Source organism: Acartia tonsa, chromosome 6 (assembly GCF_053477335.1).
Source record: "Acartia tonsa isolate MP-2025a chromosome 6, ASM5347733v1, whole genome shotgun sequence".
In the NCBI taxonomy this organism is placed as follows: Eukaryota; Metazoa; Arthropoda; class Copepoda; order Calanoida; family Acartiidae; genus Acartia; species Acartia tonsa.
Genome location: NC_137265.1, coordinates 35,652,179 through 35,670,696, shown reverse-complemented (window position 1 = coordinate 35,670,696; position 18,518 = coordinate 35,652,179). Strand labels below are relative to the sequence as shown.

Below are 18,518 nucleotides of genomic sequence, written 5' to 3'. Positions count from 1 at the left end.
AAATGGAATGTGAAATTGCTGATATCAAGCAGTTTTTTTGCTCAGTTCTATCTTTTACATAAATGGATACACAACTCAAAAATGATCAAGGTGGGAAAATATTTTAAAAGGATTTTTAGTGCTTTCACTCAAAGTGCCCATCGAGCACTGACACCCCATCATCTTCACTCTGAAATAAATTGAAAAAAAACTAACCCCTGCGGAGTGCATCACCCTTTAAAGCATACATCTGATGTGCGCTTACCCTCTGGGACTACAAAGTACCCAATATAACGTACCCTAACCTGACAAAACTATAAAACCAAAAAAAACTACCCCACCCTCTCATTTTTTATTTATTTTAAAAGAAGAGGTTCTGTGCTTAAATAGGTACTTTGAGGAAAACCGCTTGATTTAAAAAATTAAAAATGTTTTACTTTTGTTGACCAAACTGTTTTTTTCTTTTTTAATAACTATTGTACAATTTGAAATGAATAAATCAAATCATCGTAAAATTTGAATATGCAAAATAATATGTAATATCTGAAAACAAAGTTATTTATAGCAATGTTTTGAAATCTAATTTTCCTGAAAATTACAATATGTTTTAATATTAAAGAATTATAAAAATATTTATTATTATGGCATGTTATCTGAACTTATAGGGATCGAAAGGGATAAGACAATTACAGTTGAATTGATATACATTCCCAATGATGATAAACAAAACTACCGCTACTGTAGATTACAATATGTAGTAAAAACGTCTAAACAATCAACTTAATGAACCAATTAATTAAATTTCCATAAAAATTCCCATAGTTCTTAGGCTAACAAATAAGGAAACGTTATTATAAAACTTTGGGGACTAGTGTAATAAACAGTCAAATGTCCCTAACCCTCCTTGGTTAAATCATCAGTTGGATTCTAATTTTAATGTAGTTAAATATTTGGAGTCTCAAAATGCACGCTGGTTTAAAAAGTACACGGAAAATTGCCAATAAATAAATTACCGCTTTTAATAGTTGAATAAACAAAAATGTCTTTATTTTGTACATTTCAGTAGTAAACCTTTAAAAATATTTCTGAGCTGGATCTTTAAATTGTTTTAGGGGTGCGCTTCAGAGGTGAACCGGAGGTGCGCTGATGGTGCGCCAAAGCCACTGCTATAAAACATGGATCTTTGAAAGGTTTTCGGCGCGGTGTTGCTAGATCGCTTGCATTTAGATTTAAAGATTGATATATAATAATCCAGTGGTGCGCCAAACTGGATCGCCCCGATTCAGCGCACCTCTAAACGATTTAAAGATCCAGCTCAGAATCGCTTCCAAACCGATTTATATCCGGCGGAAAGCTATTTATAAATCAATGCGATAAATAATTCCAAATATGTACTCTACAAAACGGACCCTGAATTTGTCTGTCATCAAGTAAGTGTGTTACCTTTTTATATGTTTCATTATTATTTGGCCACAACTTGGTCAAAAATGCTCACAAATCACACCTTTTTCGACCAAGATACTCAAATGGTTCCTTTACAATCCCAATCAATCAGTTTCAAGATATCTTTATATTTCAAGGAAAATTTATGAAAATACCAAAAAAAAGACAAATTTGGGTGTTACCTTTTATATGCACAGATACAATAAACTAAACAGAAAAAATACTTATTTTTACATTTCTCTCATTTTTTACCATATTAAAAAACTTTTTGCTTCCTTTTTAGGCTAATTATTATCGCTAACAAGTATTTAACTACATCCTGTCAACTGGAGGTTGGCAGCTGTCCTCTGGAGTGATAGAGGTCGAATTTCTTATTTTCCAAATTTTCTTTCTTTGAAATACATTAATTTCTACACAATATTTTGTTCCAATATAATCAATGCATAAATCCCATCAAGAATAGCCAATTTAACAGAATCAAACTTTAAAAATGAAAGAAAAGTAAAAATGAGTATTTTTCTGTTGATTTTATGGGACGAGGTATCACATAGCCCGGGCCTGAGAAACCCAGCAATAGGGTATTTTAATTTCCCGCCTAATTTTAAAGGTCTCAATGTTAATTATTGGGGTTGAACACCCTGAACAGCGCTAATAAGCATTATAGATAGAATTTTTAAACTGCTTTGTTATTTTGTGCCAAAATCTTCAAATAATTTTAAAGAAATATGTTGAGTTTTTAAAAAAAAACTGATTGAAATGCTCAAAAATGGTAATTTATAAAAAAAACTTACTAAAATAGACATTTTATTATTGTAGGTATTACTGAAGCATAAGTGATAATGATATTTACCCACCCTCATTAAGAGAATTTATTATACATGCCATATAATTCCCTTTCCTAATGTATCCCCTCCCTTCTCCCCAAAATTCCAAACGTGTCACTTCTCCTTCGCCCCCCCCCCCCCTTCATGGCAATAAATACATCATGCATAGTGTTCATACATTACTATTAAATAAAATAGGAAATGATCATAGATATAGTTATGTGAAAAAGAGCCTTAACTATCTTAAAATATTCAATAATACTGTTATTCTTCTAATATTTGATTTAACAATATTGTAGGGTCCCCAATAGAATTTAAAAACTTATCTTTGCTGAAATGAATTGACACTAATTATCAAGCATTAGTAGTATGATTAGGATTGCATACAGGTCAGCAAATTAAAATGCTAGCAAAAATTCATCTACCATTGTTAAACATAATCATGAAACTAAATTAATTTAAAGTAATTAAATTAATTCTTATTCTTCAATTAAAACATATAAATAATACATAACATATAAAACATAAACATGTAAAAGATTTTTAAAAGTTTTACAATTCCAAGTAAAGAGAGGGGCTACTCCTTAATTTTCTTTGAATTACAAATTACCCTTCTGTAGATTACAATTAGTGGATGAAATGTATGAACACTCAACTTAACTAGTGTAATAAACAGATCAACCCATCCTCTCCCTGCATTATATAGCCTTTTACCTCTTTCCTCTACCCCCCCCCCTCTCATGGCATATATATAACTAACAACCCCTGCACTCATTGTTTTGTTCTATAGAAACTCAACCCCCTCCACTTAACACTTAAGTCAGGGTTGTATATTCTGCACAAGAATAAATTTTTTTACCACTGCTGCAAAATGTTTTTTTTCTTCCCCCTACTAGTTTTTTACATCAAGAAGGTGAAAAAATAGAAAAAAAACATTCAGAATTCTTAATTTTATTCATATTATTATATTATCCCACAAATCTTTTAAGATTTTTTTTCAACAAGGAAGAGAAAAATGGAAAAAATGTTTTCATTTCTCTTAATTTTTTTACATTTTTCCCCCAACTTTATATTTATTATTCTTCCCCCCACTTTAGCAGGGTCAACCATGCAGAATATATACCCCTGGTTTAAGTTTAAACCTGAATAATTTACCTTGAATTTGATGGGAAGTCCAAAATATTAACTTTAAATTCTATTACTGGCTTTTTGAGGCGGGGCATTTGAATGTTTACCCATTTTATGGTATCCGTGCATATAAAAGGTAACACCCAAATTTGCCTTTTTTTGGTATTTTCATCAATTTCCCTTGAAACTGATTGATTGGGCTTGTAAAGGATCTATTTGAGTATCTTCGGTCGAAAAAGGTCTGATTTGTGAGCATTTTGACCAAGTTGTGGCCAAATAATAATGAAACATATAATATAAGTTCACACAGTTTCGCTAAAATTGAACTTAATCGTTCTTGTTTTATTGATATTTTTTTATTTTTTAGTTCTTGATTTGCGCTCTGACTGTAGTTTCCCTTGTTAAGGGTAAAGGTAAAACACTTTTTAGTATGGCTTCAAAACCGATTAATATCCGATACTGATACTGAAAATCATGTATCATATCGTATTACAGACAATTTTCAACGAATATTAATATAATCATAGGATAAAAACCAATTTTGTTAGCCCGAAGTCGAACCTTCGACCATTTGGAACAAAGAAATCTGGTTTTAATCTTTATTTTTTATTTTGATATCCACGGAAAGCTGTCTGTGATACGATGCGATAAATAACTTTTATTATTGTATATTCTTTCTTTTTTAATCTTATTTTAAAATCTTTTATGCATCTCATTGTTTAAACAAATATTCAAACTGTCAAACATTTGGTTTTAAAAAAATTTTCTTTATCTATGGACATAATACATATAATTTTAACTTTACACTCTATTAGTCGCTTCGCCCCCATCCTTAAGGGCCGGGATGGGTCAAGGATATCCTGAAAATAGCCTGAAACCACTCAAAGCCATAATTAAAGCTTTTTTGAAATGTAAAATCAGTTCAGACCAGCAGTTTTCAAAATATTTAGCTTCAGACAACAAAAACTGTAAGGGAGTGGGAACAAAACACCTAGTCTAAACATAAAAAGACAGTTATTTTTAGTAACCCTTCGTGGAGTCTAACCCTACCTAAACCTAACGTTATTTATTTAGCTACTCCCGAGGTCCAGAGGGTTTGGAAAGACAGTTACTTCCCAACCGCTGAAGATATTATAACTAGGTAACTTTTTAAAATGGCCTATAAATTAATGTACATCCCCAATGATGACACACATAAATTATTATCCCCTATATAGATTACAATTAGTGGTTGAAACGTTTGAAGACTCAACTTAATGAACAAACCAATCAAAATTACTATAAAGTTTCCAAAATTGTTAAGCCAATAAGAAAATGTTATTATAAAATAATTTGGGACTTGTGTCATAAACAGCCCAATGTCCCCTCCCTCCCTGATAATCATGGCTTTTCGTGATTGAGTTTTTTTAAAGGATACACAAAAATCTTCAAAAGAACTTTTAAAAAATTGTTAACTTTGGTGTAATTTTTGTTTTGTATAAGTAATTTATCATCAAACACTAGTTATCAGGGATATTAAGGGATAAGACAATAAATGATTAATTGTTGTGCATCCTTAATTATGACAAACAATTTGAATTTTTGTGTATTAGGCATTAAAGTAAAACAATCGAGGGGAAATTGGTTAAGTAACTGTATGTCCCCATCCCGTGGACCCTGTGCCGACTTTCAATTGAGTCTTTGAATATTAACACAGCCAAGTCACAAAAGAGCAGAAAACAATTTGCTAGCACACGAAAAATGTCCCCAAAACTGGATCTATATATATATATACTTAATGCATTTGTCTACTAGGCCATCTGGAAGACCCTTTACCATTTCTGTTGAGGGCAATGTTGGATCTGGAAAGAGTACCTTCCTTAACTTCTTCAGGTAAGCTTTACCAGGGTTATAAAGGGATAAGACAATGGCCGATAAAATGATGTACATCCCCAATCATGATACAAAAAAAATACTTCTTCTGTAGATTATAATTGGTGGTTGAAACTTAACTAAATAAACCAACCAATCAAAATTCAATAAAAGTCCCCTATGTTGTAAAGTTGTTAAGCCAACGAATCAGAGAGCGCTATTATAAGACTTTGAGGACAGTCCAATGTCCCCACCTGAAGCTTTTTTCTATTACAAATTACGTGGATGTATGTGTGAGTGTATTCTTTAAAACCTCCCCTCTTTCTTGCACCCAAAATGTATCTTACATATTTCAAAGTTTGTCATATCTCCGTTAAACCTCTATAAACTTTAACCCAAACTTATTAAAGAAAGTAATCCAAACAGCAATGTTGCTTTTGAAATTTTATATTTGATATTGAAGCAGCTCATAGTTAGTGCCTATAAAAAAGTGACGTCATACAATACAAATGAACAATGATAGGTCACTTTACATTTTAATTGACCAATGTTAAAATTTATACTGGCCTATCATTGGTCATTTGTATTGTATGACGTCAGTTTTTAAGGCACTATAAGCTGCTTCTTTGATATTAGTAAAACATTTAATTTGAAAACACTATGATTTTACCAAAGCATTTATTTTGTAAATTCACACCACTTTGATTTCAGCAAAGCATAATTAAAAAGTCTAATAAAATACTTCTTATAGCTTTAAAGAAACGTCAGAAATTGGTTTGTTATGCGTAAAATATCTTATTTATAACAAAGAGTAGGGTTGTGTACTGTAAATATGTTATGTAACATGTAATATTAATATTAATGTTTGTTATTTTCAGAGGTTATCCCGATATATCAGTTTATCAAGAGGTAATTATAGTATTTACTTATTAATTTATAAGTACAAAGTGTATGTGTATTAGGGAGGGAGGGGATATTGAGCTGTATATTACACTAGTTCCCAAAGTTTTCCATAACGTTTTCTTCTTAATTTGCTTACAACCTTTGAGGACGTTTATTAGATTTTGATTTGTTAATTCATTAAGTTGAGTGTCCAAACTTTTGAACCACTAATTGTAATCTATAGAAGGGATATTTCGTGCATCACTACTTCCATTTATCCTCCACTGTCTTATCCCTTAAATCCCTGGTACACATAGTGTAATGTGAATCAGGGAGTAAGGGAGGGGACAATGGATCGAATATTCAATTTTTAGGAGTCTTAGACTTTGGGGACTGGCTTAAAGGGAACATGCAAGAATTTAGCAGTTTCTAACCAATCTTGGGGACCAATTATGAATGACGTCACGCAAAATCATGCATAATCTCGCGGCAAACTAGCGCGTCAACAAAAAGATAAACAATAACAAGCAGACAGAATATTTTGATTTTGAAAATTATTTTGTAAATTGAATCATTACATTTTTTATATCTAATTCTTGTTTAATGTTAATTCATTCCGATTAGTTCGTTGTAGAAAGAAATTATATTAAGATTATTAGTTATTATGAGCAAAGCCTTCCTATAATTAGGTCCCGCACATTTGTACGTCCGTAACGATTAGCTCTTTTTATTTACTTTAGACATGTTAGATGTTTCTTATTGATTTAATGTAAAGGCAAAAGTTTTTTGTCTTTAGCTTAATATTTCTGCAATTAATGATCCGATTAATTTCAAAATTTTAGGGAAAATTCACGAAGTCCTGAGTTGTTCAAGGTTTGTTTATCATTAAAATCTCAAGATGGTGTTATTTTATTTTTCTGTCCTGGATGCTAGGAGCGCAGCTACCAGTTATCCTAAGATATGTTACTTAAACCTTAAGATCTTTAAAATTAAGATGTACTTATGTTCTCAACTATTTTATTTATGTAGTATGAAATTTTGACGCAAGGTATCTCATTTTTATTTCGTTAAATGAAATAACTTGAGTTAAAAGTTCTGTAGGAAGGTAATTGTTTTAGTAAGTTTTGTAATATAATTATTTGAAGGCTTTTTCATGTCTAAGCTTTTTAATAAATACAATAAAAAATTTGGGTAAAAGAAGTTGTAAAAGTAAAATGGTCTGTTTCCTTAATTTTCCGAAGTTTAAATAATAACAATTTTGGAAATGAATTGTAAATAAGGGTTTCGATCTCTAGAATCAAAGGCTTGTGGTATAGCATCAGTTTAAGGATGGTGCATTTCGAATTAAAAACAATTCAAAAAGTCAAAAATTTCCACTAAAGGTTGCTATATTGCAAATACTTGTTTTATCTGGAAATATCTGGGTTTTCAACCTTAAAGGGTCACAACTATAAAATTGAATTAACTGCCCATTGTCCCCTCCCTTACTCCCTGAATGTGAATGATAAAGAATGTTGACTATATGAAGTTGTATCTCGGAATAAAGGAGGTTTAAATTTGAATCTGATCTGAATATTAACAATAATTACAACATCCATAAGTAGGCAAATACAATCATGAATGGACAAACAGACAAAGTAAATTATAGCAGTGGTCATGAAAAATAGGGGAGGAAAAGATAAAAGGAACGAAAAGATAAAAATAGAAAATCACGAAACTTTGACATGATAAAATATAGATTTTATATTTTAGAATCATGTATTTATTTTAATTTCAGCCTGTAGATTACTGGACAAATTTCCATGGAGAGGATATGCTCGGTCTGGTCTATAATGATACAAAAAGGTTATGCATTTTTTTATAGGTTTTTTCACAATGATAAAAAAGGTTATGTTTTTTATACAGTCAATTAGTGTAGATAATTTTCCAGTATGGCTTCTAAACCGATTAATATCTGCTGGATTAGAACCGGTTCTCAGCCATAATGAAACATCATGTATAGCATCGAATTACAGACATATTCTACGAATAATAAAAAAAAAATCATAACAAAACCGGAATTTATTTTATAAATCTGTCTATAATACGATGCAACTAATAACTATTTTCTAGTCTACAATCAACAAAGAGAGTGCTTAATTTTGAATGAAAATATATTATACAATTTAAAAGTTTTATAATGATACTTTTGTAATAAAATAGTCATGAAAAAATTATCATTAATATGTATCCAAATTGTATACAAAAAAGATATTTTGCAAGATTAAAAGATTACATAAATTTTTTTTGAATAACACTTGTTAAGCCAATATACATGCAGTATGCACAAATTCTTTTTATAATCACAATAACTGTTTATAACGTACTAATGGATGTACATAGAAATCTAATTTTTGCAGACTATGAATAATTATAAAAATGAACACCTGTATTAATTGTTTCATAGCTCTTACTCAGGGAGAAACAAGATATTGAGCTGTTTATTACACTAGTCTCCAATGCTTTTAATATCATTTTCTTAATCGATGGCTTTTTAACTTTGTGTACTAGAATTCATTGGATTTTGATAGGTTGAGTGTCCAAATGTTTCAGGCACAAATTGTAATCTACACAAGGGGTAATTTTGGGATGTACATCAATTTTTTAGCCATTGTCTTATCCTTTTTTACCCCTGGCTCCAAATACTAGTAGCAAAGATTCTCAACAAGCCTTAAATTTATATCGATTCAACTGTAAAAAACATCTGTTGCTCTATTGTTCTACAGTTTTGTTAAACCGTGCCTTCGGCATCTCGGGGTAACAAAACTGGTTTTAATCTTACATTTGTACATTTTTATAATCGCGGAAAGCTGTTTATATTACGATGCGATAAATTCAATTCAAAACTGATCAATATAAGGAAAAATCGTGTATAGCATCATATTAAAGAAAATTTTCACGAATATTAAAAAATATATATAATTATTACCAGTTTTGTTAGCCTGGGTCTCGGGGCTAATACAACTGATTTTTATCTTTTTTTTTATTTTAATATCCGCGGAAAGCTGTCTATAATACTATGCGAGAAATATCTATTAAAAGAGGAAAAAAGTTTTCACCCACATAATATTTTAGGTAATTATTCTTTATTACACGAAATGGAAAATAATCATAAGTTAAATTATTCAAGATGGATAAACGGCAGGGATCTAAAGGGATAGGACAATAGCCGATAAATAGATGTATATCTCCAATGATAATACACAAAATTTCCCCTTCTGTAGATTACAATTGGTGGTTGAAAGTTTGAACACTTATGTTAATGAACCAACAAATCAAAATTCAATTATAGTCCCCAAAGTTGTTAAGTTAGCGAATAAGAAAACGTTATTAAAAATTTTGGGTACTGGTGTAATAAACAGCCCAATGTTCCCTCACTACCTGGATAAATGGAGTTAAATATTATGTTTTCTCATCTTTGAAACAAAGCTTTTCTATACTTTGGTATTTCACAATAATCCTATTATATAAAGTAGTAAGGTTTTTTAGTCTCAAGCTTAAGATTTCAATAACTGATTGAGTTCTCCTTTCAGCTTAAATAGGACCTTGGGGTGGTTTTAGGCTATTTTGTTTTTAGATTTTATATAGTTTTAGGCTTTTTTTTGGACCCCCTTTAGATATATAGCTTCTGGATGGCTAGTTTAAAAGCAACTATATAAAGAAGTATCAATTTCAATGAGATCTTTGAATATCAGCTAATGCAGTCAGAAATATTAACAGAGCTACAACAACAACAAAAATGTAATTTGCTAGCTGCCGAAAAATATCTTCACCACTGGAACCAAATCCTGTCTTTTTGTTTGTCCATTAGTTTTCTTTCTATTACGGGTGTAGCCATCCTTGTTTGTCTTAAGGTAAAAGTTTTTGATTTATTTCTCTAAATGACATCATACATTGAGTTTGCCATTATTACAACCAGCAAAATGTCATCTTGTGCTTTTTGGTCAAAATACGTAAACTGTAGTTTATTTATGACAAATAAAGAAAAAAAAATGAGAATTATTTACAGTAATAGTTATTTGTCGCTTTGTATTATTAATAGCTTTCCGCGGCAATTAAATAAAAAAATATAGGAGTAAGAAGGCCCGGTCTGACAAAACTGGTATTAATATTATGAGTTATTATGATAAATAACTAGTATTTGTTCATGCGTCATGTCCTACTTTTTTTCTACCTTTTCTACTTTTCTAACCAGGATTTCTAATCATTGTGAATATCATGAAATAATAATTATAAAAACAAGGATTACTCCATTTCAGCAATCTTAAAGGATGAGACAAAGGACGATAAAATTCGCAATGAGGTGAGGATAAACAAAATTACCCTTTCTGTAGAATTATTGCTTACAAAGAAGGAGACTTCTAGTTTGGAAGCAACCAATCAAAATGTATTAAAGTACCCAATTTTTTTGAGCAAGCGAATAAGATAACGGGTATAAATCACAGTCCGATGTACCTAAAGCTGCCTAGTTGAGGAGAAATTTAAAAACATGAGGGAACAAAAAAAGTATAGAGTTGCTACGCTTTAAAAATTCCTTGAACTATAATAACTAATCAAGTATTCTATTATAGAATAAAAATTAAATAATTATAAACTATACACACATTCTCTAAATTAAAACAAAAAAAACAATAATGATAACAATCATAAAAAGCGAAGCGCAAAATATTAAAAGAACTCATATAAAGTAGTTGAGCATTAATCAGAGGAATCGTCTTAGAAAGAGTTATTAGTCGCATCGTATTATAGACATCTTTCCGCGGCTTTCGAATTAGAAAATTATAATTTAAAAACCAGTTTTGTTTGCCCCGAGGAACCGAAGGCCCGGATTAACAAAACTTGTATTGATCGTATGAGTTTTATTTTAATTGGCTTAGAACCAGTTCTTATCGAGCGGTTATCAAACGGTTTCTAAACCATACTGGAAAGATATGTAAAAAAAGACGAGAGATATTTTTCTCAGCTGTTATCAAATATATGCTGCTGAAATTTTCATCAAAGATTCTTAAGACCACTCCGATGTTTGTCAATCCTGGTTTGTCCTAAATAGGACCCAAAATGACATACCTATATATATTTAGATATCGATATTGATAAAATTTTCTTTTCTTCAGGTGGGGCCTCACTTTCCAGGAAAGATATTTTGCTGTTCTTAGCAGCATTGCTTCTCATTAACTTTGTCTGTCCGCCTGTCAACATGTAAATATCAATTAGTTAAGGCTACTGCACAAAATCTATTTTGCATAAATATTTTTCATTGATCAGAAGTAACACTCTTTTATATACCTTTTCAAAACAATTGCTGATTGTTTGTGGACTTTTAGATGAAGAAATCAATAACCTTTGTCTAAATATGTATTATTTATAAGTAAATACGCCCCTAACCTCTATGGGCTCTGTATTTGAAGAGGCATAGGGGCTAGAAATATAGATTAAAACCATCCCAAGACTTAAGACTGATAATAGAATGAGCTATGGGGAACTCGATTAGTTTAGTAGTTATCAAAATCTTAAGCTACGGACAAAATCAACTTTACTACTTTATATAATATACAAATAATCTAACACCCTCCCTAAAGAATTAAAGAAAGCATGAATACAATCTAATCTGTAGTCTCTGGTGACTCTGACCATGCTGGAAACACACGTCAAGGACTTGAGGGGGAGGGATGGCCTTCCCACACCCCCTGTCAAGATTATGGAGAGGAGTATGCAGGTAGATAGATAGACAGATAGATAGATAGCACAGCATATTATAAACAGCTTTCTGCAGATTTTAATATACAAAAAAATAAGGATTGAAACCAGATTTGTAAGCCCCCAGGGGCCGAAAGCCCGGGCAAACAACATTAATCTTATGATTTTTATTTTAATATTCGTGGAAAATTGTCGTTTATACATACAATGCTACACATTAGTATGACTAAGAACCAACGGATATTAATCGGTTTCGAAGCCATACTGGAAATCTTAAGAACACATTTGAATAACCTTTTGCACATAAATGAAGCTTTAGAACTCACCGAATGGACAGTACTGAGATAATTATACACATCCCATGCGTTTAGATATAAACTTAAGTTTATCAATTGGATTTTGTATTCCTAAAATATTAATAGTGACTATCTTTAATTAGAATCTAGATGATAACAATCAAAACGTATACATTTAAATAAATTTTTATATAAAAATTATTTGTATTGCCTAATCAATTTTTTACATTGATAGTCCTCATTATGAATATAGTTAAGTTTACAAAAAAATAAAAACAGGACTTCTTGTTTAATGTATCTCAAATATATAAGTTTATTTAAAACTTAGTTTATCATTTTGTAATTAGGACACCTAACGGCAAAATTTTTAACTCTATACAATACAGGAATTGCTTATTGTTTCTCTGTCTGTGTGTGTCTTAACCCCCCCCCCCCTCCCCCATTCTACCTTTAGGTGAAAAAGCGCTAGTTATTTATAGATAAAGATCGACAGATAGATTAAGAGCGGGAGATTTTTAATTATTTTTTATTTAAGAGTGGTAGATGGTGTTTTGTTGAGCAGATGACCAATGTGATCACCAATGCTGAAAAGTATCTTTTGGATGAGTGGTATGCTTATTTTTATTAGCGAAGCTACTCTTTAAGTGGTAGTATTTGTCTTTATCGTCTGATAGCAAATTGCTTTCTGCTCTTTTGTAGCGACTTGACTTTATTATAATTTCCGACGCTATTGGCTTATATTCTATCCAATTGTAAGTCGGTCCACGGAGTGAGGACATACCTACATACATATTTAACCCAGTATCCCTCTATTATTTTAATTTATAATAAGAGAAGAATATATTTATATAGGGATGGGTACCAGTAAAAGTTAAAATCTAATGTTATTAATCCATATAAACTATATATTCATTGCGTAATCTTGTATGTAATTAAAACGGAAAAAAGTACATACATAAGATTTGTCAAATAAAATCGTAACAAAGAAATAAAATCTGCTGATTCTTCACTTTTTATTCATTGCGTTTCATATCCAATATAAAACAAGAATGACAACATCCCTAAAAGCGAAGCACTGAAACGGTAGGACAAACAGACATTAACACTTGTATAGTGTCAGAACTAAATAATCAGAATATAAATGTATATGAGTCTATATTAATTGTAAGTAAATTTGTTGAAAAATTGCTTGATGCAGGATAATGATTAAGGACATACTTACATTTTTAGGACTTGATTATAGAGTTGCTTCGCTTATAATATTGTAATTTGTTGTCCCAGGAATCAGTATACCCAAAATCAGATCAATCGGATAATTAGATCATATAATAATTTGTTCTTAAAAAAGTGAAAAATCAACATGTTGAAAATGGACGTACGGACATTCTGGTAACGATTATAGAGTTGCTACGCTTTATAAATTGTACCTAACTACTACAGGGATCACCATACAAAATTTGAAATCGATACGACAATTCTAACATGCCTAAATTAACGAAAAAAGCTATCCGTTACGGACTTACGGACGGACCGACCCTAATTATAGAAAAGGTTCGCTTTTAAAAATTAATATTCATTTTAGTTTAAAGTTTTTTTTATCTTTATCAACTTTATCAACCAATTTATTTGATGTCAACGGATTTATTATTAAATGTATCTTACACCGGATTTTCATGTTCTCTTATAAAGTGAGACTTGTAGCGGGCATCCTGCTACTTGTTGAACAAACTTACCAATATATGAAGGGGAAAAAGCAAAAGTTCTGTAAATTAATGCGTACATCTAGTAACAATTGCTTAATATCTATACTCTTTTCTAGGGACCTAAAGGGATAGGACAATACCCAACACTATTACCCAATATTACACAATTAGTGATTAAAACGTTAGGACACTCAACTTATTAACCCAAAATTCATTAAAGACCCAAAGTTGTTAAGCCAACGAAAAGAAAATATTATCAAAAAATTTTGGGGACTAGTGTAATAAACAACCCAATGTACCCACCATCCCTGACTGAGACTCTTTTTTTATCCTAGGTATGGTGTTATTAGAAACACTACTGATGTGGATGTAGATGCCATTGTTTATCTCAGAACTGATCCACAGGAAATTAAGAATAGAAATTTTAAAAATATAATTATCTAACCATACCTAATATGTTTTAATGATGCTAAAAAAAACAAGGATAGCAACTTTCATAAAAGCAAAGTAATAAAATCAGAGCAAGATATTAATTTTTAAGTCTAAACAAGATTTTAAGATATAAATTTGTTGTAAAATTACTTAAATACAGGATACTATTTAAGGATGTTTTCAGACTTGATTATAGAGATGTTTCACTCATAACACTATACCTTAACTTTCCAGGAATATACTAATATGGAGTACACTGTGGTGAAAAGATAGGTTTTTATACGACTAATGAACATAACAGTAAAATTTCTTTGGTATAAAGTAAAAATCACAAAAAAAATTCTTGACTCTTGCAGGTTATTTACGAGAGAATCTACAAGGTAAGAATTCAATTCAAAGTAGTAAAATACAGGTTATCTAGCAGTTATATAAAAATATCTAGCGGCTTCGCCCCTAGCCTCCAGAGCTTTGCCCCAAGAGGTGATTAAAAAAAATTTAGGCGAAATACGTAAAAGGACCAAGGAAATCCCCTACAAAAAAGGAAAAAAATGGGGGGGGGATTTTTAATTTTTGGGGGGGTTGGGGGTGTCCCACCCCCCAGAAAATAGCCTAAAACCACCACAGGACCAGTAGGTATTCCCTGAAGAGTAGAATCCGATCGGTTCAGTGGTTACCGAGATCTTAAGGGACGGACAGACAGACAGACGGACGGACGGACGGACAGACAGACAGACAGACGGACATACAGACAGACATCGTTCTACTTTGTATTATAGATAATAAACTAATGAAAAATTTGTATTTGTATCTTAATAATTCAATTATTGTCGTAAAAAGTAAAAAAGTTATAAAGAAAAAAATAGTAAAAAACGAAAATTCTTGAATTTGTGAAGTTAAACAATGTATATGTATTTTTTCATTTTATTTATATATCAAACAATGTTTGGTAGTGAAAGACTTGCATGTCAAGGTGCTATATGGACTTCCTGGACAAAACAATTAATAGCTATTTATCAACAGTTTTCCGAGAATAATAAAGTGAACAAATTTCGGATTAATGTCGTGTTTACAATACCATTGTATTGACAGGGGACCTGTTTCTCGTGATCCTTTTGTCGTGCACTTTTGCAAAAAAAATTCCATATCCATTAAACTCTTACTCGGAGGTATTGATGACGACCTCTTCCAGTAATTTAAGTCCAATCCTTAGTGCGTCATTCTTCTAGCGAGGCGCGCAAAACTCTGGGAGTTGCTAAGGTGCTTTTCTGTCGCCAATACACTATTGGTATGACAAGATCTCTAATTCGACTGTCTGTCGAAACAACCATACATTAGTTTCCAGTATGGCTGAGAACTTCTTCTAATCCAACGAATAAGTTGCAGCAAGATAAAAACAAACTATTATAATTTTTTCTATTATCTGAACGTACTTTTACATATACAATGAATGGATTATTCACTAAATATTTATTAGGAAATAAAAGAAAGAAATGATATCGTAATTCTTAATTAGTAATTAGTAATGACAACACTCTTCCAAGGAATAAATGGACAGGTCAAAGGAGGAGATATTGGGCTTTTTAATACACTAGCTCCCAAAGTTTCATAAAACGTTTTCTTATTCGTTGGCTCAACAGCTTTGGGTACTTAGGAAATTTTGATTAGTTCATTTAATTGAGTAGTGTTCAAACATTTTAACTACTAATTGTAATCTACAGAAGGGGTAATTTTGTTTATCATCATTGAGGATCTACATAATTTTGCCAGCCCTTGTCTTATCCCTGGATATGAATGCTATAATTTATTTCAGAGAGATAGGAAAGAAGAGTTGAAAGTGCCCCTGTCCTATTTCCAAGATCTCCACAGGTGCTTGAAAGTCTGTTAGTAAAAAAAGACGTTTATAGTAATTCATTTCCCACAAACTTTTAAAAAGTTTAAGCAGAGTGTCTAACATTTGTTTGGACATTTTACATTTTTACTGAGTGAAGCCAGTTGGTCCCCACTAGCGGCTGAGATCCTACCATCTAGGAGCTCTGCATTCGGAGGAGTAAGGAAAGTAGCAAAATAGCCTGAAACCAAACTTATATATAAAAATTAAATCATCTAAAACCATCTAGTGACTTAAAAGAAGCTTCCAATAAATGGAAAACTCAATCAGTTCAGCAGTTATCGAAATCTGAAGATTTAGACAAAAAAAATTACTTTAGATTAATAAGACAGTTTTTACAAATTAAAGAGATTTAGGGGGTTTAGTATGAACACCCTGGTCAAATTTTTAAGTGACTGCGGCTACAACATAATGACAACTCATTATTCTAGACTGCATGAGAACTGGTTGATCTATCAGAACGTCACCACCTACCCCATGCCCAAAGTCATTGTCATCGGTAAGATACATTTGTAATTTGTTAGTCCCATAAAACAAGTTTGAGTTTAATCCTTATATTACTAAATCGTTAAAAAGGGAAAGCTTTTATGGGAAATGAAATAGTTAACAACTTGAATAACTTCCAGTCAAAGTTGTGTAATTAAAGGATCTTTAGATCTAGTGCAGTTCACGGTAAAATGTTCCTGGTAACGGTTATATCCAAAAATCTATGAACTTGAAAGCTTATCAACAAAACTTTGGATTATGCACGCACAAAATTTTAACCGGAAAAAAGAAGGACTACAAACAATCTGGAATAGTCATTATTCAAAAATCGCAGTTATCTCGAAGTGCACATAAATGCACCAAAAAGACTTCATTTGCGCGTTTTTGTTTCTGTGAAGCGTTCTCTGTTCATCATTGGATCTCTTCTAATTCAGCTTATCATGGTGTACAAGCATGTCATGTACATTCAGCCGTTTGGCAGCTACCAGCCTTCCAGGAGATGATCGTTATCAGGAACGTTTTACCTTGAACTGCACTAGAACTGTTATTCTTGTATAGATTATAGAACCAGACTGATTAATAATTAAAAAGAATTTGTTTTCATTTGTATTCCATTTTTAGATGCCAATACTGACCTTTCTCTTTTGAAACTGACTTACAGGTAGTAAAATTAATAATGACAGCAAGGCTTTTTTGTAACTAAACTCAGGAAGGAAGGGGACAATTGGCTGTTTTCTACACTAGTTCCCAAAGCTTTATAACAATGTTTTCTTATTCTTTGGCGTAACAACCTTGGGGACTTTAGCAAATACTTATTGGTTGGTTCATTAAGTTGAGTGTCCAAACGTTTCTACCACTAATTTTGGGTATAATCGATGGGGATGTACATAAATTTATCAGCCATTATAACAGCGTTTTCTTATTCGTTGGATAAACAACTTTGAGGACCTTAATTGAATTTTGATTTGTTATTAGATATTGGATTAATATACAAAAAAAATTAATGATTTAAACAAATTTCAATCCACCAAAAAATTATGGATATTTTCACTCTTGTTATTTCAGGCAATTTGCCAAGGACCTGTACTCTGCTGTTCCTGAGATATTGAAGACCAATGATTTTTTCAGCTTTTGTACTGGAAAATGTTAACATGTTTGTTTGTTGATATGTAGGTATACCTAGAGAGAGAGGGGACAATGTCTTTATTACACTAGTCCCAAAATTTTTATAATAACGTTTTCTTATTAGTTAACAACTTTAGGGACTTGTGAATTTTGATTGGTTTCTTCATTAAGTTGAGTGTTTAAACGTTTCAACCACTATTGCTAATCTTCAGAAGGGGATGTACATTAATTTATCGGCCATTGTCTTATCCCTTTAGATCCCTGAGTATACCTATCTCTATATACTCCCGTCTAAAGATAATACTAAGTTTTAAATGATTCAACTATAACAGCTTTTGATTCTCAAACAGCTTTACTATTTTATATATTTTTTAAGTTTTTCACTTTGAATAATAATATGTCTAAAATGTATATATGCTATGTTTTATTTTTATAAATGGCATTTTTTCAAAATTTATTAGTTTTTGCAATATTTGCAACTTTTTGGCGAAATTTTAATAAAATTTATGATAAAAGTTGTTTGGTTTTGACATGGTTAATAAATATTCAACTTTGCTCATGAAAATTGAATTTTTTTTTTGTAGCGAGGCTATTTAATAAATTTATTGTGTATGTCAGTATGTCTGTCCTAAGCACTTTTCTTACATATATTTTCCTTTTATTCTTAATTATACACATAAAAACGGCTACTCTCCTAAGGGAACTTAAAATGTTTTCTGGTATTCATTCGAATCCGGTGGATAGG

General features: G+C 31.3%; 1 protein-coding gene across 1 annotated transcript; it reads left to right on the top strand.

Annotated features, from left to right (window-relative positions):
• On the top strand, nucleotides 1–18,338 carry LOC145322509 (deoxynucleoside kinase-like). Its single transcript, XM_080164547.1, has 15 exons — nucleotides 1–90; nucleotides 3,742–3,787; nucleotides 4,449–4,515; nucleotides 5,169–5,246; nucleotides 6,104–6,134; nucleotides 7,885–7,952; nucleotides 11,261–11,279; nucleotides 11,761–11,862; nucleotides 12,675–12,748; nucleotides 14,178–14,248; nucleotides 14,632–14,654; nucleotides 16,085–16,140; nucleotides 16,594–16,661; nucleotides 17,270–17,309; nucleotides 17,714–18,338. Exons 1-15 carry the CDS (start codon nucleotides 82–84, stop codon nucleotides 17,796–17,798), a joined length of 837 nt encoding a protein of 278 aa, XP_080020673.1. The 5' UTR covers nucleotides 1–81; the 3' UTR covers nucleotides 17,799–18,338.
• The last annotated feature ends 180 nt before the right edge of the window (nucleotides 18,339–18,518 follow it).

Excerpts from the sequence above, each read along its gene's own strand:
- LOC145322509 (XM_080164547.1), top strand. Across the intron at positions 11,863-12,674 it reads TTATGGAGAGGAGTATGCAG|AGTGGTAGATGGTGTTTTGT; the intron begins GTAGATAGATAG and ends TTTTTATTTAAG. Across the intron at positions 14,249-14,631 it reads TCTCAGAACTGATCCACAGG|TTATTTACGAGAGAATCTAC; the intron begins AAATTAAGAATA and ends GACTCTTGCAGG.